The following is a 21,759-nucleotide window of genomic DNA, read 5'->3' on the forward strand; positions in this document are numbered from 1 at the left end:
GGACTTGGTCGCTGAAACAACTACAATTTTTCTAAAGTCCCAAAAAAAACGCGTACACTTCCTAAAAGCGGGTTCAGAACGATCATCATCAATTGATATCGGGGAGAGACACCTCACGACTACTACAACAATAACAACAACTCATTATCACATCAACCATCATCATCATTATTGAATCTAAGAAACTACCCATCAGTTTTTATCAAATTTTCAAACACTTACATTAATTCTCCACATGTCCATGTTTTATATTGGTGAGGATAAACCAAAATCTGTTGGAGGAGGTGATTCTGACGTTTTGGATAACTTGGATGATGCCCTACCTGGAGTCTTGGGATCCTCTCAAGACGTGGTCATTAAACAAAAGTTTGATATCATGAGACAAGCCGCAGAGAGAACCTCCAGACAAAACAGTAGAGGAATGAATATGATTCAATCATCAAGACCAATAAGTTCCCGTGGCTATTCAAGAGCAAGTAGTGCGAGAACTCCACCAACACCTCAAACATCATCTTCCTCAACACCTCTTGGCCAAGGATATAACTCTTCAAACTCGCTCAACAATGATCCCAATCGTTGGTCGGACGATGTAGATGATTTGGATGATATGGGTGGATCTTCCCAAACGAATCGACACACTACATCATCCTCTTCATCTTCAAGACCTTCCAGTGCAAGCTCAAATCCAACCGCTCTTGAGAAGGATTTGGTTGAGAGAGGCATTACTCCAACATTTAATCCATTACAGGAACAGAAAGAACGCGACAATAGAGCTCCAAAAATTCAAGAAGAGAAAGTTCCTGTGAAACCGTCACCAAATACTGAAAAATCAGATGAGGATGATTTTGAAAGCGTTGCTGGATTGAATATTCGAGACTTGAGATCATTTGTTGTCAAGCCACCTCCAAATCGTGATCAATGGGTCCGATGCTACATTCTCCGAGATACCTCCAAAATGAACAAGATGTTCCCAAGATATTTCATGTATGCTGAACGAGGTAGTACATTCCTTCTCTCTGCCAAGAAGAGAAAAGGTAACAAGTCTTCAAATTACTGTGTTTCTCTCAGTAAGGAAGATATTAGTAGAAGTAGTGATACTTTCATTGGAAAGTTGAGAAGCAACTTCCTAGGTACGGAATTCCAACTGTTTGACAATGGTGAAAAAGCAGCAAAACTAAAGCCTGGAACACACTTGAGAAATAATCTAGCCTCAATTGTGTATGAGACCAATTTGTTCGGAAGTAAGGGCCCAAGAAAATTCACCGTTGTCATTCCTGATGCCAACGAAGAGAATGAATTATATCAATTTCCAGATAACGGAACGTCACTCATTACGAAATTCAAGACTGGAGATTGGCATCATTTGAAAGTGTTAAAGAACAAATTCCCTGTGTGGAATGAAAGATTGAAGGCATATGTTCTCAATTTTAACGGCAGAGTCACAATGGCTTCAGTGAAAAACTTCCAGCTCGTCGAGCCCAACAATCCAAACAAAGTCTTCCTCCAATTTGGTAAAGTGGATGAAGATCGTTTCAATATTGATTTCAAATATCCACTTTCTGCTTTGCAAGCCTTCTCGATAGCCATTTCTTCATTTGATTCAAAGCTTGCTTGTGAATAAGAAATTTAGGTTATTTCTCGTATTATGGAGTTATTTAGGAAATCTCTCCTATCACCAATTTCAAGTTGTACAGCAAAATGCTTACTTTGTAGCAATAAACAACACCAACAAACTAATTATTCTTCTAATGTGTGTGTTGGATTAATATGAATATCAGCATTGAGTGTGCTTGCTCACTGGCCACAGTCACATAAATTTGTAATATTGAATCGAATTGTGTCATGTATTCATCGTCGAGGTTGATTTATTCTTTCTCTACTCTCTGTTCCAAATGTTCGACAATATAATCAAAAAGTATTTCTCTCGAAATTCCCTTATAGCTTGGGAAATAATTCACATCGACAACATAGTATTGTGAACAGGATGTAGCATCTCCTCGACAATCTTTGACAAGATCAAATCCAAAAAGAGAAACATCAAGTGCCTTTCTCAACTGATTGCTCACTTGCTTGAAAATAAAATCGTGTTGTTCAGACTGAATATTTTCGTCATACGAAATCTCTGTTAAGGAACTTTCCACAACGGACGTGTCACTAATACTAGAGTCGAATGGCTTCTGGCTGTCAAATGTAATGATGTTTGCGTTTTCTTGTGATGAACTCAAATTTTTAAGAGATGGCTTGATTTGATAGAATACCCGTTCGCCAATCACATAAATTTTGTAAAGGGTCGAATTGTGATTCACAAATTGTTGAGCGATCAGAGGTGTAGATACCGTATGCTGCATTGCGTCATTGTTGTCTCCGTACACAACTCGTTTGAATTGCTCATTATTGAAAACGATGGCCATGTGATGAGTTTCAGATTTTCCACAAGCAGCCACAGTCTTACAAACCAAAGGATAGGATATAGATTCGCTCTGTTGCAATAATAGCTTGTCTAAATCTTGTTTTTCACTAATGAAATACATGTGTGGTATTTTCACATTTGTACTTGACGCTAATTGCGTCTCAAGGAAGTTATGAATTTCAATTCTATCCAAAAATCTTCTAGTGACATGCAATGGCTCTACTACCTTCATACCGTCCTTCTCATGGAGATCAATGTAGTATTGAAGATTTTTTAAACGTCTTGCAGCATGAATGTCGGATTTTTCAATTACCATATCATCAGTTACTTTGAAGAAAAGTACATCTACTCTTGGTTGTTTTTTGATCCATTCGTAATCATGGTCATCAGAGCTAATTTTTTCATCAATATTCTGAGTTGATTTTTCAATCACAATCTCAACGCATGAGCAAATATTCTTTCTCACCCTATTGCAATATTCAACAAATGGTTCAAAAAATTGTTTGTTTTTCTTCACGTTTCCGACATAGCCAATCACAAAAGGTTTTCGTTCACCAAGTTGTGATGATGGGTGTTGTTGACTCATTTTTTTTGTAATCTCAAAACAGAGAATAACGTTAAATACACTCGAGAATGCATTCTTTAGCTCATTGTCGAAACTAAATCATCATTGAGTATCTAACGCATTAGATCCACCCTTTAGAACACGTGCTATTCAATTTTTATTAATTTATTAAATTTTTTCAAAAAAAAAATGAATATTTTCTATGCTTGTGTTGTCATGATGGTTGCCTTGTGCACATCGCTGCTGACCACATTTGTGGAGTGGATATTTGTTTATCGGAAGAGTGAATATCAAGAATTACAAGATGATATTGACCAAATTCAAAAGAGAATTGATAAAATTAAGAAGGAAACCATTGTGGTTCATAAAGGAGGAAGTATTAATAACTCCAAAGAAGACCAAAAGGCTATCAAGAGAAAGAAGGATAACTTGACAAGAGAAAAGGAGCAACTCCGAGCTAAAAATCAAGAGTTATCCATGTTTAAGATGAAGAGTACCATTATTGTTGGTATCATCATGATTAGTGTTTTTGGATTGTTGAACAATGTGTAAGTGTGTGTGCTGATCAGAAAATTTAACACTGAATTTTTTGATTTATGCATGGGATATTGATTATCTTGTCGTTACTGGTTTTACGTCTTGATAACAAAAATTCGAATCATGACACGTATTTAATATGAACATTCATTGGAACGACACGACTGAATGATAACCACAATTTTAAATCATGACCAAATCTTTGAATAATTCACAACAACGACAGCTTTGATGGTAGAATTGTAGCCAAGTTGCCTTTTGAGCCATTCTCAATTTTCCACATGTTTACACACAGAAACATTCCTGGAAGTGACTTTAGGGATTGTGGAATGTTATTCATTTACATTTTGGCAAGCAATAGCTTCAAGACGAGCATTCAAAAATTCTTTGGTTTTGTTGACAAGTCTCAATCCATGTTCCAAATGCCAGAAGTTGAAGAAGATGAGCAATAATACAAGTCATTCACGAATTTCTCCAGACCTCTAGACATTCATTGACGAGCATCACTTTTAAACCCCTAAATAATCATTATTATTATCATTCACTATTATTCTTTTTTTAAGGTTTTCACCTACCACACGCTGACAAGCCTGAGCAATCAAACAAAAAATGCAAAGAAAGAACACAAAGTCATCATCAGGCACGGAAAGCAATGTTTCCTCATCATCTTCGTTGGACGAAGAAGAAAGAGAAGTTGAACGTTTAGAATTTGTTCAATTCCTCACCAACATGTCCCAGTTAGAATCCACTCATAAAATTGTTCAGTTGAATCGGGTTCCTTTCGTCGTGAGTATGAGAGTCATTCGGCCCACTCGTAACGCCATCACGAGTGATATTCATCATGTTACCACGTCCAATCATACATTAACTTTGAACGGAATGGATCAAGCCTTGAATCAAAACACCATGTCTTTATTGGATGCTATGGCCCAACATCAGCAACAACAACATTTATATCTGGCTTCTGTGGCAGGTGGGTCCTTCTCCTCTCTCATGTCATTAAATATGCAGAATCAAGGAGTTGCAAATCAGTATGGTGGTGGTGGTCTCTCAATCAATTCTTTGGATGTTCCGAGTCAATTACAATCTCTTATGGCTCCTCATCAACACTTGACACGAGAACACAAGGAACAATCTCTCAGGCTACTCCTCTCGTGCACCAATGGAAGCGACGAATATTATGAATGCGACTTGGGATTTGAAGAGTTGCAGGAACATCGTAAAAAGATTTCCATGAACCACTTGTCATGGTCAAATTATTTGAAATATTTGAGAAATGGATTGTTTTATTTTGGAAGTAGTTTAATTGAAAAGCAAAATACTGAGACAGGTGTGAATACTAATGCTACTACTGGTGGGACAATGGCATTGTCGTCGAGTGATGATCCCACTCTTTCTCATGTCTCGCTTCAATTTGACGAGGAAAATAAGGAATCTAAGGATGTTATTCAATTGATCATTTACTCTCCATTGAATCAGATGACAAAGACGACAGCAATCAATCCACAAGCAACATCCTCGAGTGAGACAGGAGAAGGCACCTTGAGTGGACAAAAGGCAAGCGCCAGCTCCTCCAATCCTCCACTCTCTGCATCTATTCGTCTCAAATTCCTCTTTGAACTCTATGCCATTCGACACGTGGTTGATTTTACACAAAAAGTTCAACAATTGTTGTTTGACTTGGTGTCGTACAACTCGTCCTTGAGTGAGGTCCGTCTATTGAAAGACGCCAAACTCATCTCTGACTTGAGACGTGAATTGCAAGAGACCAAGCAAAAGCTTCGTCAAGCACAAGATCGACTCATTCTTTATCAACCTGGAGGTGGTGCCATGACTTCTTCCACAAGCGGTGGCGTCAGTGGTGATGTTGGCTCAGGCTACAACAGTGGAGGATCCTCCAATAGTGATCATGAAAAGAAGACTGCCACTACCAAAAGGAAAGCACCCAAGAGCTTGATCAATCCCAACCAGAAGAGAGTAACACAAACCAGAGGTGCCAAAATTCAATGAGGTGTGTGTGGAAGGGACATGACCATGGTTGTCATGTTTCTGAAGATCTGCTCCTTTTCGAAAACTTGCTCGGGTGTTCAGCCAACGTCCATCCACATGTAGGGCTTTTCGAGGTACCTCGTGTTGGAAAATAGATTTGTGTTTGTCTATTCAGTTCGAAGAGATGAGGAACTGTAAACTTTCGCTCGCGCAGATGACATCATCCTCATGTTGTAGCACCAATCTCTCTACAGTTGGACATGATGAACTGTAAACTTGGTCATTGTTCACCATTGCACCGCTTCTAACCAACACCAAATGAGCACTTCATTGATCAGGCCTTTGATAGTTACTTTAGTGCTTCTTCTCGAGCAACGATGCTTCTCAGTGATACTTTTGTTGGGCTCATCATCAATTTATTGAGATCTCGTCGATATGTTCTCACTTAGATTGTTTGGTAATGCTCCATGAATTCTCGGAACACGTAAGTAAATTCGGGCATGAACTTGTAACACCATGTTCCACCCAGAGCTGAACGTTGTAAATTTTGTAATCGAGCCAACCAATCACTTTGGCTTGTGTATGCGTGAGGCATCAGGCTCGTCATTTTTGCTACAAAAAATATTCCACACCACGTGCCATCACGTAACACCCACAACAACAAAATAAAATGTCTGAAGCCAAGCAAGTCGAATTACAATCCAAGGATAAGCAATCTTTCAAGGTCGACAGAGATGTTATTCTCATGTCTGGACTCGTGAAAGATATGTTGGAAGAAGGTGATGAAGACGATTGCCCAATCATCCCAGTTCCAAACGTTGATTCTAAACCATTGCAAAAGGTTATTGAATACTGCCAATATCACCACAAGGAACCAGCCCAAGAAATTGAAAAGCCTTTGAAGGGTAAAATTGAGGATGTTATCTGTGATTGGGACAAGAAGGTATGTATGATGATATAATAGAGTATATTTTATTCATCGTGATGATGGTACCCAATGATGTCTGCATGCTCAACATGTTTGGTGATGTCATTTATTTTTATCTCATTGATGATTCGACATCCATAGTTCTTGGAAATTGATCAATCTCTCTTGATCGAACTCATCATGGCTGCCAACTATTTGAACATCAAGGATCTCTTAGATCTTACATGTGCAAAGGTTGCATCGATGATCAAGGGTAAATCACCAGAGCAAATTCGTGAAATGTTTGGTATTGAAAATGGTAAGTGGTGTTTCAATGAAATTTTAATGATAGCTGATCGTTTTTACTCCCGATGTATATGAGCAGATTTCACTCCTGAAGAGGAAGCAAAGATAAGAGAAGAGAACAAGTGGTGCGAAGAAGCATAAATGTAACATTAGTGTTTCAATAAAACATAAAAAAATTTTGTCAAATTAGTTCAAACTTGGTGTTGGGTTCAAAGATGACATATGAAGAACTCTTTCAAATTTGAAGTTTACCTTCTCTCAATAAACATTCGTCGGCATTTCCGTTGATCTGTGGCAGACAATCCATGTGAAGACCAACGCACAATCAAACTCAACAGACACCAAACAGGTGACATTCCATCATTAGGATAAGATTCTTACCCATGCTCTTTGAGATCTACTTTTTGTTTACCTCATCGGTTCCATTATTCTTGGAGCTTTTAAGCCGGCTCAATGCCAAAGCTGTCAGCGATGATACAGAATGAGGAGATCTTCCTTGCTCATACTTTTTGGCATCAATAATTTCTTGCAGTTTTCTTTTCACGTCATCTGCAGATGCTTTAACAGCTCTATTAGTCATTCCTAATCTAGACAAGTGAGGCTTTGAATTACAATGGTCAACATAGCTAGCAGAATCTTTAAAGCTTCGATCACAAACACTACAATAGAATCCTGCCAACTCGTTTGGATCTACTTTTTGAATCGTTTCCTCCCTTGTGCTCTTCTTTTTAATGAGAGTTTTTGAGTTGGGCATGATATGCTTTCCTTCTGCAGTCACATCAATAACTCCCTTCTTTCCAATAAGTTTTTCATCCGATAAGTTTAACAATCTTGATTCACGAGCTTGAAGAGGTTTTCTCTGTAGAGACTCGGAACGAGTTTGTACAACTTTTCTTTTTTCATCGGTATCTACTCCACCTTTTTCTCGTTCCAAACGTTCAGCTGCACGTTGTTGATAGACTTGATCGTCCCATGCACGTCTTCCGAATAAGCCTTTTCTAACTCCTCCACTTTGAGGGTTAGAATATTGTTGTTCGTCATGTGATATTTCCTCTTCCGCACCAGTGTTAATAGGATGTGCTTCGGTAAAATGTTCTACATGTAACGATACTTCCTCCGAGTCATTGTTATCAACTTGTTCATGATTATTTTCACTGGTTAAATTTTCATTAGCACGTTGTTGATGTGTGTTAGTAGAAGTGGTATTTCCGACGACATGATCATCCCGATAATGATGAATTCGGTTCAACAATGATTCACCTTCTTGTTGTTCTTGCATTTTTAAAATTGTTGAACCACACATTAAAAATGTCTAAATTGAATCAGGGAAGAACTGGAGCTTCTGTGTTCATGTCCTCTCTCGGAGATGTTGAAAGTAGCAGTGATGAAGAGGATGATGGTGTTCATTCATCTACTTTTGGAAATAATTTGTTGCAAGAAGATGAGGATGATTTTTTTGTGGATGAGAATGGATCTAAAGAGGATGAACGAGTGATGAATGATGATGAATTAAATTCAATTTTTAATGATCAAGTTGAAGAGTCTGTATTACTGGATGAAAGTGGTGAAGATGAAATTGATGATACTAAAAATTCAATAACACCCGGAAATAAGACACAATCATCTGGTAGTAGCGTCTTTATTTCGGATTTGAATGATGATGAGGAAGAGGAGGATGATTCCAATTTTTCAAAAGTTAATTCACTTTCGTCATCACCGAGTACAATTAATAATGATGAAATAATAGTATCATCAGAAAATAATAATATTCAAAACGGTAATTCTGCTGCTAGCCATATATTTATCACTCCTTCCCATACACCATTCAATCTCACAAAAAGTAATATTCCTGTACCTATTGACACCATACATCCATCTTGGAAGACTTCAATCACGTTACGGTCGATTGAGCAGCAAAAATTGGAAATATTTAAAGGCTTTGTGTCTCGAGAGAATTCCATTAAGAAACATTTCCGAATTTTGGATGGAAAGCTACGACCATTTGAAGCGAACGCTAGCACATTGATGATTAAGCACCATAACAATGCTGCAAATAATTACATGGACAATATCAGCGATCTTTCATCTTCGTCTACAGCATTTCGTAAAGAAGAAGTAGAGGATGAATCTGACGCCAGCACTGACTCTGACACATCTTCACATCAAAGAGACCTTGTCATGACAAAATCTAACAATGAACAAGTCTTAAAAGCTTCCTCTCAAATTAAGGAAATAACGGTACAAGCTGCTAACACCGAAGAGCTTAGAAAGGCGCTTACAGATATTAAACAGAGCAAAAAACAAATGAGAAAGAAACACATGGACAAGGTCCTAAAGAAATCAAAGGAAGAAAACAAATTCATTGCAAAACCTGGTTCTTCGAAAAAAGCAATCCAAAAACAACAAAAGATGGCCTATCGACAACAATTAAAAAAGATGCCACTCAAAGAGCTTCAAGGAATGGGAAAGAAAATTATATTTACAAACACTCAGCAACAACAGAAATAACTGACGCGGTGAAATTCATGTTGTTAAGTGTAATTACATGGATGGAGCGCAGTGTGAAAACGGAACAACACTAAGATTTCAATAATAAAAAAATATGCAAAACAAAGAACAAGCTTCATCATCAGAACCCTCTCTAAAACGAAAGCTCGATGAAGAAAATGTCAACAATGAAAAATCGGATAGCAGAGAACATTCGAAAAAACTCAAAGAATCTTCTTCCGAAATAATTCAAGACAACATTTCATCAAGTAGTAGTAGTAGTACTCAACCTGAACGTCTCTCCATATTAATCATGAGTGACATTCACAATTATGACATTTACTTTGAAAGAGTGAGGAAAATTCTGGACAAAAATCAAGTAAAAGTCGACATCGTTCTCTGTCCCGGCGATATTGTCAATATCAAGACAAAAGAAGAATACAAGAGTAAAGAATTTCAATTAGAATCACTCAAAAATGTGGAGAAGATTGCACAAGGCATGTTGAGCTTTGCACCTAAGGCGTATTTAATTCCAGGAAATGTATGTGTTAATGACGAATCAACATTTTCAAAAACTTCTCACCTTAATTCATGTCAATTATGAATTCACATCTCGTCCCATTCTTTCATTTTCACCCTTCATGAATGATTAACCAATATAACTTCATATTGAATATTGTTGCAACAGCATGATCCAGATGCCATGTTCGAAAACAAACTCACTCAACCCAATGAAAACATTCACCTCATTCACAATTCCATTGTTGAGTTGAGAGAAGGCCTGTATTTGGCAGGATTTGGTGGAAGTGTTCCTTCATTCCACATTTCACCTCCAGAACTTGCATCGACACGAGCATGGAAAGGCTATCCTCATTCCACCGATGAAGCATTTGGCAATGAGCTCTCACAATTAATTGAGAGAATGAAAGCATTCCGTCAAGTTCCATCATCCTCATCATCCGAACCACCATCACACATGACGACGACTGAAACTCCTCAACAACAACAACCACAACCACAACAACTACAACCACAACAAGCACAACAATCACATCAATTCATTTTCATGACTCATAACGGACCAGCAAACTGTGATACTACTCTCTTCCAGAAAGTGGACATTACGAGTCCTAAAATCATTTCTGGTTCCGATGCTCTTCGAGGATTCATTGAGCAAACCGAATTACAATCGAGTTGTGTGTGTTTGATTCATGGACATACACACTTGTTTAGACCTTCCTCTTCACTGGTTGGTACTCTTCCGATTGTGAATCCTGGATCCTTAATGGAGGGCAACTTTTCAGTCATTCAACTCGAGAGACAAACACATCTCGAGAATGGACCCTTCTTGTTAGAATCGGTGACTTCGTATCGTTTCAAACCTTAGAGAGGAAATCAATAGGGGTTGAGAGATCCTTGAAGATGAATGGATCTGAAGACTCGGATGATGATGAGAAGATGTTACATTCTTGTTGCCATACACTGCATCATTTCAATATTGAAATGGTTGAAACAACAACTCAAAGACCGCCTCCACTCGCTACAACAACAACAACAGACTACCAACACACTCAACCACATTAATATTTTTACAAATCAAACCTTTGAGATTTTTGGTGCACCATCATCATAGACAGTCTTCTCCTTCAGATTCTTGTTTTTTATCATCATCAGCTCTACTTTAACATTGAATTTCATCCGTTCTTTCTAAAAACCGTTATTAAAATTTCTACTATTCTACCTCTTGATCTACAAGGTTTCTCTTTAGAAAGTAACTTGATGGAACGCAGATCCTTCATGAATCCTCAAGAGGGTGGTTAAAAAAAATTCAAAAAGCACTTTTGCTTGATATCAAAGCATCACACACGACTTTTCTTTCCACATTGTCAAAGCATCTGCTTGTATACGCGACCTAGAAACCTTTAGATTCTCACAGTGTTTTCATCAAAAGACACAAGGTTTGAAGATTTGATTTTCCGATTCGAATCGTGGGTTTAAAACTTTTGCAAGACCATCTCAAAGAGAGCTATTGCGTCTTTGTTCGGAGCTTAGACTTTGAGCAATATTGGTTGTTTGTACTTGAGAAACAACTCTTACTAGTTCCGAGCTCTATCATACTCTGAAACAGCACAAACTGTAAGTTCCACGGCTTTTATATTTATCTCTAAAATATACAACTTTTTAACCTAACTTTGATGTTCATAATTGCGGACCACCTGGTAATTTGATGTCATCTCATGATGATGGTGATGTTGCACTGGACCACTTTCTTCTGGTTGTCTTCATGTTTTAACCCATACATACGCAACCAGAGCTTGAAATTTTATCAATTACTCAACCTTGAAGCGTTATTTTCAAAAAGCAAATTGGATCATCAATCCGAGTTTGAAACAAACACCTTGTATCACTCCAACCACTTTCATCCTCACCGCTGTATACTTGCTAGTACTTCCTCACTTCTACGAGAACTGTTCTTTATCATTGCATATTATAGGTATTGACCCCTCATTGCACATTTGGAAATATGTTATCATCATCAGTGTCAGGTCAAGAACGTATTGAAGATCAAAACAAGGATATTATGTATTCAACAGCTTTCCTTAAATCGGGAAATCCTTCGACTGCATCATCAAGTGCTCCTCCCGTTAACTACTACACCACCATCCAAGAAGAAAAGGCCAAATCCGAACAGTCAGTCGTTGATTCATCCAGAACTACATCACAAGAGCCACTATTTGCTTCAAGCATGTCATCGGCTCATGATGCACCCATCACATTTTCTTTCAATTCCCCACCTAGCGAAGAACCTATGTCAACACCGTCATCTTCAAAGCGAGAATCACGTCTTTTTTCAGCATCTACCACACCACAAACACCATCCAAGAAGAGAGTATTTACAGAGAAGGAAATTGAGGACTTGGATATGAAATACAAGCAAGAATTGGCCGAAATGATGCAAGATGAAGATCCAAGTCAACATTTTAAGTCACCATCAACTCTCTCCAAACAAGAATCTCATACTAATGGTCAATTATCGGAAAGTGATGAGCCATTCTTTCTGTCACTCAAGAATCTCCTGAGGTTTTCATGAAGAGTTTGAGCGGAATGGCTCGAATTTTCTATGCCCAAATTCTCAGACATGAGGAAAAGATTGAATCATTAACAAAAGCGAACAGAAAATATCAAGATGTGATCAAGAAAAAGAGTGAAAAGATTAGTCTCCTTCAACATCAACTCTCCACAATGGTAAAACAAATGGAGAAGTATGAACAGTCATTGAGGCAACGAGTCACCTCTTCACCACCATCGCATTCCATTGTATCTCCTCCACCTCCCTCTTCGAAATCATCAACAGTTGCAAGCTCTCCTGCCGCCTCATCGTCCACCGATGCAACTGCTTCTTTGAGCGAGCCATTACCTCCAATTTTGGCTCCAAAACCAAAGAAGAGAAAAACCGAGAGTGACTCATCTGCGGAAGGAAAGAGCTCATCCTCTGAAGGAAAGATTGTAAAATCACGATCGAATGTTGTCTTTAAGGTGAAACCATCCGATTGTGTCAACTATAATGGGGCAACATATATTCTTGCACGAGCGTTTGAAGATAAATACAAGCTTAAGAAAATGCTGAACTCGTACCAAACACAAACCGGTGAGAATCCTCAATTGTTTTTACGAGATGAAGAATTTAAAAAGCTTAAATCAGAGAATCCTGATAATTTGAGCGTTTTTGCATACAGAACCTCGTTGTATACCATGGACTTTGTTAACTTTTACATTTCTAATCAGTAGTAGTGATTGATCCACCAATAACATCTAATTTATTGAAATTTTACTTTTTTTGAGACTTCAATATAACACGAGACTCTTGCCGATTTGCTACATGTTGAATTTATTATTATTGTCAATACTCTTGTTAATGAGATTGCAAATTTCATACCAAAGCCCTAGCATGAAGATGCAATGGAGATAAATCCTTAATGACCAACAGCACTACCAACGGGTGGTTAAAGAATGTGGAATTTATTAACAATCTCCACAACCCTTACTTGGACATGATTTTAAAGTCTACATTAATTTTTCCGTTCCAAAAAGTTTGTTTAAAGATGAGAGCCACGGCCAAATAACCTCCATCATTGCCAAAATTTGTTCTCAACAAAGCACTTGCATTTTCTTTGTAAGAACTTGTAATGAAAGTGTCAGAATTGTAATAATTGGGAAATCTCTGAGGAATCTTGCTCGAATAACACAACACAAATGAAATCTTGTCATTAAATCCTTCTCGTGCTGAAATTTGCAATTCCACATTCGCATTAGGAGGAATCTTTGGATAGGTCAATAACACCTCATTATCCACACTATACAATGCCAATTCACTGCTCGTTTGAATAAAGTTCGAACCAGGTTGCAAAGTATAAATCAAATCCAAATAATTGTAAGGTTGAACCAACATTGCACTTTTCCTTGCATTCAATGAAACAACATGAAGATACAAAATGACTCCAATAGATCGACCTCGTGGGTTTGGAACTGCAATGGTTGCATTCAATCCAGAAGCAAAATATTGGAAGGATTGTTGAGGAGATGGTTGACCGGTCACGGTCGAAGCATAGACCAACATGGGAGCTGCACGACTGTTTAAAAACGTGAGTTGAATGTATTGGAATGGATTCGATTCACCAATTTCTGAGAATCTCAAGGTGGTATACAAGTAAGGATTGTGATTATCAATCTCAAGGACATGTTTCAATGAGAATTCTCTTGCGTCTTGAGGAGTATCTGGAAGAAGACAAACAGTGTGATCTGAATTTGTTCGTTGACTGGCACATGTCAGACATGTTGAAAGTCCAATCTGATTGGAAATGGTACCATTAGCACACTCGTATGAATGACCATCTCCAGGACAGTAATGACCAACGGAACATTCGTAGCAAGGGTGTTCGATATTTCCAGAATCAAAGTATCCTGCTGGACATGAAGTGGCAGTTGCGAGAGAGCTCGACCATAATAAATCAAACACAACAACAACAAGGCAAGGATAACGCGTGGAGTAAAACCTCTAGCGTTGTGCGACGGACAAATATCAACCATTTTTTCGAGTATGTGAACTGTTCACTTGAAATTGTTTAAAAAACTACTGGAGTTGAGGAGTTTCCCGGACTTTGATGAACAATGATCGAAACTTGTCCGTTTAGTGTTGTCGCGCATGCAGAAATCAAATTATAAAATTTACAAATAATAATTAATTACGTTTCGGAATGTCAATAATAATTTATTATAACTGTTTCAAAGTAATGTCAATCCAATTTCTAACAGCAAATTCAAGTGACTGTTCAGACCAACATGCTGTTAGTAAAAGTTGTTGGCAGTGTTGTTGTTACCTCGAGGTGGTTGAGAGTAAGGGTTGTTATTGTTTGGGTATTGCATGTTATTTCCATAAGGATTGTTGTTTTGGTAAGGATTATTGTTTGGATATTGCATGTTATTATAAGCCATATTATTATTTCCATAAGGATTATTGTTTCCATATGGATTGTTGTTGTTTGGATAGGGATTGTTTCCGTATGGATTGTTGTTGTTGGAATAACCAGCACCGTATTGATTACTGGCGCCATATCCATAATTATTGTTAGCTCCATAATTTCCACCATAGTTATTGCCACCATAATACATGTTGTTGTCAAATTGGCTAAGGATGTTTGAGTGACATTTTGACGGTTTGGCTGATTGTTATTAAAATTATTACCATTGGTTGCTGGTTGTTGGTTATTGCTGGAGGCGTGTCAAATGAAAGTAAGTCATCCAAACTCACACCAGCATTGTTATTGGAGTACTTGTTGTTGTTGTAGTGTTGGTATTAGTACTACCTCTACGAGGAGATGTCTTTGGGGTTTGTTTTGGTGGTTCATCCAATCCGAAAGGATTTTCTTGATGCTGGATGAGCGAGGTTTAGTGTTGGAAGCGGTATCTTCTTCATTTTCTGTTGAAAGTTTGATCATTTCTAATTCATTCTTTGACAAAATGCTTGAAAGATCAGTTGTTGGAACTTCTGAATGATCTCCGGTGAGTTTTCTCTTTGTACCCCTTGTGATTCGACATATTCTCGCATTGGATCCAAAACACTCTCAGGTTTGAATTTTAAAGAAGGTGGTTTGGACTTTAGGAAGATTTGATTTACATTTTTGCTAAATTCGAACATGCTTTCCAAACGTTTCATTGCTCCACAGTATTTCTGGTAAACTTCGAGTGCTCTCTTAGCAAGAGATAATGGAATCTTGTAGAAATCATCTATTATTTATGATGTTCAGGCAAAGTGTTTGATGAAAAGGAAAACATTGTTCAAAGATGAAAATAATTTGAATAGAGGAATAGCAAGTGAGGGAAACCATGTTAGAAATCATGATGACTAATGTTAAATGTCAACAATTAACATACCTAAAATTTTGGTTGCACAATCGCTCAACAATTTGTAAAGAACAAAACTGTCATCCAAACATAAAGTGAAACATCCAACAGCTGCTCCATTGTTGAGAATGGATTTCTTTCCTTTCACAAGTTCATAACATTCAACAAGTTCATTTGTGGCTCTAAGCAAACTTTCAGTCAAGTCCAACCATCCTTCATGTCGTTTGATGACACGTATGCATCCAATGTCATATCAGGAAGTAATGACTTGAGTTGATAAATACGGTACAGAATAAGTCTCTCCTCAAGATATCTACAGTATTGTTTTACGAGTGGAGATTGATCCATAGCCTCGCTTGTGTGTCTATCCTTAAATTTGGACATGTTGAAACGTTTTTCAGGGTCGTTTTGAACGATTGCATCACAAAATTCGGTGGATCCCTCTTGAACAATACGGTGCAGTAGCTGCAAGCCCTTAGAAGCTGTTAGCCAGTCACTGCTTTTTCTGTAAATTCTACAAACTGCTTTGGCAAATTCAACCATATTTAGTTCTCTGTTAGTTTCCGTTGCAAGAATTAATTCTATTGTTGGATCATAATGAGATGCCAACCAGAGTAATCATGACAGCAGTTGCATTGTTATAATTATTGTCATGGATAGCATGATGATAATTTTATCATCAATCGGATTGGATGTCCGTGAAAGTTTAGAGGAATAGTTTTCCAAATCAAACAGCACATAGAGCAGTAATACATTTGATGATGGCCAAAATCCGTATCAAATCATCACATTCATTGTTGTATAAATCGAAAAATCAAATCATTGTTACCACCATTCATTCCAATCATACACACCAAAAGTATACAAAAATCAACAATAACGTTCATCAAACACCAAATCATCAAAACAAATACACCTACTCTTTACATGTTTTTCCTTTGGTGGAACCGGATCTTGATTTGTAGCCTTTGCCATACTCATTTTGATGTCATCAAAGGACGAAACTGCAATGTTACCAATATCCTTGACTTGTCTGAGGAAGGAGGTTCCTCTCGACTTTAAACGTTGTGCAGTGTTGCTCATTTTTTTGTTATGTGGTGATGATGGGTGAAGAGGGTCGGAGCAAATTAAATGTCGCTCTTTCTGCGAACAAAAAAGATAGCACGATGGATTGATTGCTACTATCGTAACAATGTAATGAGGGAGTCTTTTTTTGTGTTTGATACTCAGGCTATGCTCACGTGGTTTAAACACCAACCTCAACAAAAACTAGTAATGATTTAGAATGCACTTTAATTTTGCTGAGTAACAAGAGGAAACAGTTCCAAGTTCACAAATGTTTATTAATAACACCAAGCGTAACTTACAGTAAGGTCAGTGCTTTTTCATGGATGCAAATGCTTTAACTAAAACTCGTCCGCATTCTGTTTGGCCGAATTGTGACGCAACGATTAAGGGTGTTCTACCTGCAAGATCTTTCGAGTTAAGAACAGCTCCTCTTGCAATGAGTGAGGTCATACATGCGACAGAGCCATGTTTGCAGCATGTATGAAGACATGTGTGCCCTTCGTCGTCTTTGTGCTCAACATTGGCTTGTTTTTCGATGAGATATTCGACAATATCGCCATGGTTATGCTCACAGGCTTCAAAGAGTGGCGTTCGGTGATGATGATCGACATCATCAACTCGAGAGCCATTATCAACAAGTAGTTTCACCATTTCTAGATTTCCAACACGGCACGCATAGTGAAGTGCTGTCTTATTGGTGGCAGGTTCACAACTGTTCGTGGAAACCTTGCATTCCAAACGAGATGAGCACAAATCTCATAATTACCCAAACTACAAGCGAGTATAAGTGGCGAAAAACCGTAATAGGGTCAATCGTAGCTACAATCTACCTTACCAGTTCCTGTCAGTGAGCGAACCATCTTAATATTTTGTACCTTGATGGCATTCGTAAGAGGTTTCACACCGTTGGCGTCAGGACCTCGAGTGGACATTCAGGAAGCTTGACCATTTCATCGACCAGTCCTGAAAACCCGAGTACAATGGCTTGTTGTAAAATAGTATTGAACCCTAGATCTGACTTTCGAAGCTTCTCCATACTCTGCTCATTGCTCTCTACTACACGATTTTGAATCATGTATTCTCGGTCGTTGAGTGAGTCTTCTCTGGCATAGCCTACATATTTTCGGTCTACTTCGCTCCCTTCTTCACCAACAGTAGGGCAATCTCCTCTTGTTTTTTCGTTGAGAGCAATTTGAAGGCTGGTCATCCCTTATTGTCCTCCTCATGGATATGGCTCCTTAGAAAGAAGAATCTCTACAATTTTTAAATGACCTCTTGAAACTGCTTCCATGAGTGGTGATCGATGATCCTTGTTCAAAATATTGATTTGAATTTTCTTGTCTCGAGTAGTAGCTCGGTAATGTCCACAAAGCCATGATAGCATGACACATTAGACATGAATTCCCAACACAGTTTGATCATTTGAGCTTAGTTTCTTCTCTAAAAAGTAGGTTGTTAACGATATAGATCCTGAACTACAGGCCAATGCAAAGGAGTGTTACCAACTTGTCCAAATTGTTAATCTAGCCTTGAGTCCAACAAGTTTGTCACACAAGTCTTGTTTTTCATAAATGCAAATCTATGGAGCAGAGAAAGACCATCTGGAAACAAGTAATTAATATCAAAATTGAATTTTGTCATGAAAGCTTCAAACATTTCCCAGTTTTCTAAATTGCAGCATTCGTGAATTGGTGTCTGTCCATTAAGGTCGGTAGAGTACAGCAACGATACATCCAGTTTCATTTTCAAATAATATTCTACAAATTCTTTTCTATTATTAAGGACAGCAAAATGCAAAATGTTTCTACCTGTTGTCATGTCCTTCTTGTAAGGAGACTGGCCTAACTCCAACAAGCATGCCAATCTCTTGACATCTCCTTCTATGGCAGATGTATGAAGAAGTGTATGATTGGAATGTTCGAGAGGCTCATCAAACTCGAATTCAGCTCCATGCTCCAGCAGAATTTTGATTAAAGTGGTAGAGTTATTATTGATAGCAATATCGATTGGCCTCAAGTTCTTATCATTCCTACCATCGATATCTATTTTTTTACAATTTCCTTTTTCGTTGGATGCACAACTTCCACCTCAAGCATTGCTCTAAGGAAGCTTTCGTCATTGTTGGAAACAGCTATATGAAGAACATTATCTCCATTGATTTTACAATTAATATTGGCCTTGTTTTTAACCAGCACCTGTACAACATCGTTGAATCGATTCCGAGCTGCCAATGTAAAAGGGTAGTCTACAACTACCTTTTCCGCATCGTTTGTAGTAGAGGTAGACTTGTCGTAAATTGGAAAATTTGGATCGATTAAATAATCCTTAAATAATTGTTCAATTCCTCCGTTTGTCCCACTCGAATATACTCCACCAATACACTTTCGGGAGTATTGTTTTCATCTACTTGAGTTGTATCTTTTTACGTTGTGGTGTTGTTGAGGAGCTTTTTTTGTAGACATTTTTTCTTCCTCATCCAACTGTAAATCGAGAAAGAGATTTATCTCTTTTTCATTTCACTTCAGAATGATGGTTTATCTTGGAGTAAACCTTGCAACGCGTTCATTCAAAACAATCATTTTGATTGATAGAAAAGAAAAATGCTGCATCCTCGAACACTCTGAGACGCTTTGAAGATTGTTGTTCCTCCATAAAGAATATTCAATTCATGTCGAGGAGTCATTCTATTCGGAGAGGAGTAATCATGATCATGGGCTCTAAAAGTAATATGACTTTCAATCCTCCTTCTCACCACTGGTGTTGCACAACAGAAATTTCTCTCATTCAAGCAGTAGAGTGTTGAAAGAGCAAACAAATGATGATTCCGAACAACGACTTCAAGATTATCAACAAGATCGAAAGATGGCGCAAGAAAAGATGCCAAAATATTAAAAAAGAGTTGACTGATTTTTTAAAGGTGAAATTTAATACTGACAAGAAGCAAGAAAAACAAGCGGAGAGAATCAAGTTGGCTCAAAATTTGGGAAATATTATGATTATTATTGGGTTTATTGTTGGACTGGTACTTTATGTGGTAGGTTGTTATTGGATTTTGTTTGTGCACGGCCAATTAATTGAATTATTGCGATTCAATTTTCTAACCAAAGGGAGAAAATGAAAAGAAAAAACGAAGTGATTATATTGTGGAAGAATCTCATAATACAAATGCTGCTGAAGATAGTCTGACACAGGCTCAGGGTGGTAACATTAATGCTCAACAATTTCTCTTTCAGCAATCTCTAGTAAGGTCAACAAGGTGAGGGAAGAAAATCAGAAAAAGTGAATACACGTATTCAAGTCCATTTATTCTCACGTAATGTTTTGACTTTTTGAGGCTTGAACTTTTGAAAGCACATTCATACTTCTTTCGCAACACATCTTGAGCATTACCTTTTGAAGTAACAGGATTGGAAGAAGGGACATTCACACTTTGAGAAGATACATTTTGTAGTGAGGGATGTGAACGGTGTTGTAATGACACTCTTACTGAGAGAAAGCGACCTGTTAATCCGAGTGCCACTAGGGTTGACACTACGCTTGTTGAGAGGAGTTTTACTCGATGCAGAACATCATATTCAAACTTTGGCATTTCCTCTCGGGTATTGTAGAGACTCTCTGTGGATCCAGTATATATTTGGTTGTGGACTTTTCTAAGGTTTCTGAGCCAACATCTTGGATATCTTGCTTCGTACCCACAATAGTTGAGCCATGGTCATGAGGAGCAAAAATAGAACGGTCACAAGAAAGATCAGGTGTTGGCTGGGAGTAATAGTCTTCGAAATTACAAGCGAATACACCAAATTCCTTGTGCTCTCTCAGAAACTTTTTAAAGTATTCTACAGTGAAGATATTCTTCTCGGCAGCCTCTTTGAGTTGAGAATAATAGTTAATTGCTCTCGTGACGCTGATATAATTTCCATCAGGCAACTCCTCTCTGCCTTTCAACATTGACATGACTTTTTCCATAGTCTCCATTAATTGTTGGCCATCTTCGTTTGTCACAAATTGCATTTTGAATTGAAGCATTTTCTCAGTGGCCTCTAATATGTTACTCTCATCTTGTTCCTTCTTCAAATCTTGGCTATACTTGTCTTCAATTTTTTTAATGTCAGAATTGACTTTTTTCTCATACCTAAGGCTCTGGTTGTTAAGCTCTCGGAGATGAGCCTTCTCAACCATTCTTCTTCTCTTGGTTTGGACTAGTTGGTTGTGACGAAATTGCACGTCTTCAAGTTTTTTGGACGAAGAATCAATGAGATGCTGTAATTGTAAAATATTATATGCAATTGAGGAGTTGGTGAAGGCATTATCACTATCATTTTCTGCAATGGTTGAGATGATCTTGTTTTTGTTCGGATGACTCTTTTTTTTCAACCTCAATTTCAACAATTTTTGACAGCTCTTTCAACTCTTCTAAATTGCACGCTTCATGATCCTTGAGAGCGTTATTAATTCTATTTTCTGCAGCTAAACGATTGAGGGCAGCTGACAAAAACGCTTCCGTTTCATTCAAGTCAAAGAGTTGAGAATCGATCAGAGAAATCTCGTGTTCCAATTCTCGTTTGATTGAAAGTAATTGTGGTCTGCTGTCAATGGCATTTTCATTAAGGTCCTCGCAAGGTGTACGATTCATGCTCGATGTAGCTGGAGAAGCGAGCGTACTGATATGGGCAACACCTGATTCTTCTTGGTTATTATTGCTCATGGGTGTGTGATCGTCATGACCGCTCGAGAAGGGATCGAAAATATTCATCTCTGCAATCGTCTCAAGATAGAATTGATGTAATAACTTTTCGGTGATAGTGGCCTGAATAGTTTGTGTTTTACCATCATCAGCTGTGATCATTGTGGTGTCGTCTGAACATTTAGATTGCTCAAGAAGATTTTCTCTATTCAAAGCTGAAAGATCAGCATTGCTCTTTTTCATGACCTCTTGTTGGGCAATATTTTGGAAGGAAGGTAAGGCTTCTTCTTCTTCCATTTCATCATCGGCCAGTCCTTGCTCATCCTGATCACCTGAAACAGAAGAGGCGCAAGAAGATGAAACATTGCTTATTGTTGGCAAACGCTGCTCATTCTCTTCGATGT

The 21,759-nt window shown here is 37.9% G+C and overlaps 15 protein-coding genes across 15 annotated transcripts; 8 read left to right on the forward strand and 7 right to left on the reverse strand.

Moving 5' to 3' along the window:
* Positions 1-235: 235 nt before the first annotated feature.
* Positions 236-1,621, forward strand: C9374_014211 (uncharacterized protein; the record flags this gene model as incomplete). Its single annotated transcript, XM_044690174.1, has 1 exon — positions 236-1,621. One exon carries the CDS (start codon positions 236-238, stop codon positions 1,619-1,621), a length of 1,386 nt encoding a protein of 461 aa, XP_044541660.1.
* A 244-nt stretch (positions 1,622-1,865) lies between these two features.
* Positions 1,866-2,996, reverse strand: C9374_014212 (uncharacterized protein; the record flags this gene model as incomplete). The annotated part of the gene is made up of 1 exon (XM_044690175.1): positions 1,866-2,996. One exon carries the CDS (start codon positions 2,994-2,996, stop codon positions 1,866-1,868), a length of 1,131 nt encoding a protein of 376 aa, XP_044541661.1.
* A 168-nt stretch (positions 2,997-3,164) lies between these two features.
* On the forward strand, positions 3,165-3,964 carry C9374_014213 (uncharacterized protein; the record flags this gene model as incomplete). The annotated part of the gene is made up of 2 exons (XM_044690176.1): positions 3,165-3,523; positions 3,739-3,964. The coding sequence occupies 2 exons, from the start codon at positions 3,165-3,167 to the stop codon at positions 3,962-3,964; spliced, it is 585 nt and encodes a 194-aa protein (XP_044541662.1).
* A 157-nt stretch (positions 3,965-4,121) lies between these two features.
* C9374_014214 (uncharacterized protein) lies at positions 4,122-5,522 on the forward strand (the record flags this gene model as incomplete). The annotated part of the gene is made up of 1 exon (XM_044690177.1): positions 4,122-5,522. One exon carries the CDS (start codon positions 4,122-4,124, stop codon positions 5,520-5,522), a length of 1,401 nt encoding a protein of 466 aa, XP_044541663.1.
* A 649-nt stretch (positions 5,523-6,171) lies between these two features.
* On the forward strand, positions 6,172-6,855 carry C9374_014215 (uncharacterized protein; the record flags this gene model as incomplete). Its single annotated transcript, XM_044690178.1, has 3 exons — positions 6,172-6,444; positions 6,571-6,727; positions 6,794-6,855. 3 exons carry the CDS (start codon positions 6,172-6,174, stop codon positions 6,853-6,855), a joined length of 492 nt encoding a protein of 163 aa, XP_044541664.1.
* Positions 6,856-7,111: 256 nt separating this feature from the next.
* Positions 7,112-7,993, reverse strand: C9374_014216 (uncharacterized protein; the record flags this gene model as incomplete). Its single annotated transcript, XM_044690179.1, has 1 exon — positions 7,112-7,993. The coding sequence occupies one exon, from the start codon at positions 7,991-7,993 to the stop codon at positions 7,112-7,114; it is 882 nt and encodes a 293-aa protein (XP_044541665.1).
* A 71-nt stretch (positions 7,994-8,064) lies between these two features.
* Positions 8,065-9,222, forward strand: C9374_014217 (uncharacterized protein; the record flags this gene model as incomplete). Its single annotated transcript, XM_044690180.1, has 1 exon — positions 8,065-9,222. The coding sequence occupies one exon, from the start codon at positions 8,065-8,067 to the stop codon at positions 9,220-9,222; it is 1,158 nt and encodes a 385-aa protein (XP_044541666.1).
* A 94-nt stretch (positions 9,223-9,316) lies between these two features.
* On the forward strand, positions 9,317-10,588 carry C9374_014218 (uncharacterized protein; the record flags this gene model as incomplete). The annotated part of the gene is made up of 2 exons (XM_044690182.1): positions 9,317-9,742; positions 9,890-10,588. 2 exons carry the CDS (start codon positions 9,317-9,319, stop codon positions 10,586-10,588), a joined length of 1,125 nt encoding a protein of 374 aa, XP_044541667.1.
* Positions 10,589-11,725: 1,137 nt separating this feature from the next.
* C9374_014219 (uncharacterized protein) lies at positions 11,726-12,990 on the forward strand (the record flags this gene model as incomplete). Its single annotated transcript, XM_044690183.1, has 2 exons — positions 11,726-12,282; positions 12,339-12,990. The coding sequence occupies 2 exons, from the start codon at positions 11,726-11,728 to the stop codon at positions 12,988-12,990; spliced, it is 1,209 nt and encodes a 402-aa protein (XP_044541668.1).
* Positions 12,991-13,243: 253 nt separating this feature from the next.
* On the reverse strand, positions 13,244-14,871 carry C9374_014220 (uncharacterized protein; the record flags this gene model as incomplete). Its single annotated transcript, XM_044690184.1, has 2 exons — positions 13,244-14,166; positions 14,580-14,871. 2 exons carry the CDS (start codon positions 14,869-14,871, stop codon positions 13,244-13,246), a joined length of 1,215 nt encoding a protein of 404 aa, XP_044541669.1.
* A 328-nt stretch (positions 14,872-15,199) lies between these two features.
* Positions 15,200-16,686, reverse strand: C9374_014221 (uncharacterized protein; the record flags this gene model as incomplete). The annotated part of the gene is made up of 4 exons (XM_044690185.1): positions 15,200-15,486; positions 15,634-15,744; positions 15,813-16,184; positions 16,524-16,686. The coding sequence occupies 4 exons, from the start codon at positions 16,684-16,686 to the stop codon at positions 15,200-15,202; spliced, it is 933 nt and encodes a 310-aa protein (XP_044541670.1).
* A 291-nt stretch (positions 16,687-16,977) lies between these two features.
* C9374_014222 (uncharacterized protein) lies at positions 16,978-17,878 on the reverse strand (the record flags this gene model as incomplete). The annotated part of the gene is made up of 2 exons (XM_044690186.1): positions 16,978-17,397; positions 17,591-17,878. 2 exons carry the CDS (start codon positions 17,876-17,878, stop codon positions 16,978-16,980), a joined length of 708 nt encoding a protein of 235 aa, XP_044541671.1.
* Positions 17,879-19,486: 1,608 nt separating this feature from the next.
* C9374_014223 (uncharacterized protein) lies at positions 19,487-19,931 on the forward strand (the record flags this gene model as incomplete). Its single annotated transcript, XM_044690187.1, has 2 exons — positions 19,487-19,705; positions 19,779-19,931. The coding sequence occupies 2 exons, from the start codon at positions 19,487-19,489 to the stop codon at positions 19,929-19,931; spliced, it is 372 nt and encodes a 123-aa protein (XP_044541672.1).
* Positions 19,932-20,223: 292 nt separating this feature from the next.
* On the reverse strand, positions 20,224-20,850 carry C9374_014224 (uncharacterized protein; the record flags this gene model as incomplete). The annotated part of the gene is made up of 1 exon (XM_044690188.1): positions 20,224-20,850. One exon carries the CDS (start codon positions 20,848-20,850, stop codon positions 20,224-20,226), a length of 627 nt encoding a protein of 208 aa, XP_044541673.1.
* A 136-nt stretch (positions 20,851-20,986) lies between these two features.
* C9374_014225 (uncharacterized protein) lies at positions 20,987-21,652 on the reverse strand (the record flags this gene model as incomplete). Its single annotated transcript, XM_044690189.1, has 1 exon — positions 20,987-21,652. One exon carries the CDS (start codon positions 21,650-21,652, stop codon positions 20,987-20,989), a length of 666 nt encoding a protein of 221 aa, XP_044541674.1.
* Positions 21,653-21,759: the final 107 nt, after the last annotated feature.

Source organism: Naegleria lovaniensis (genome assembly GCF_003324165.1).
Source record: "Naegleria lovaniensis strain ATCC 30569 chromosome Unknown tig076, whole genome shotgun sequence".
NCBI lineage: Eukaryota > Heterolobosea > Eutetramitea > Acrasida > Naegleriidae > Naegleria > Naegleria lovaniensis.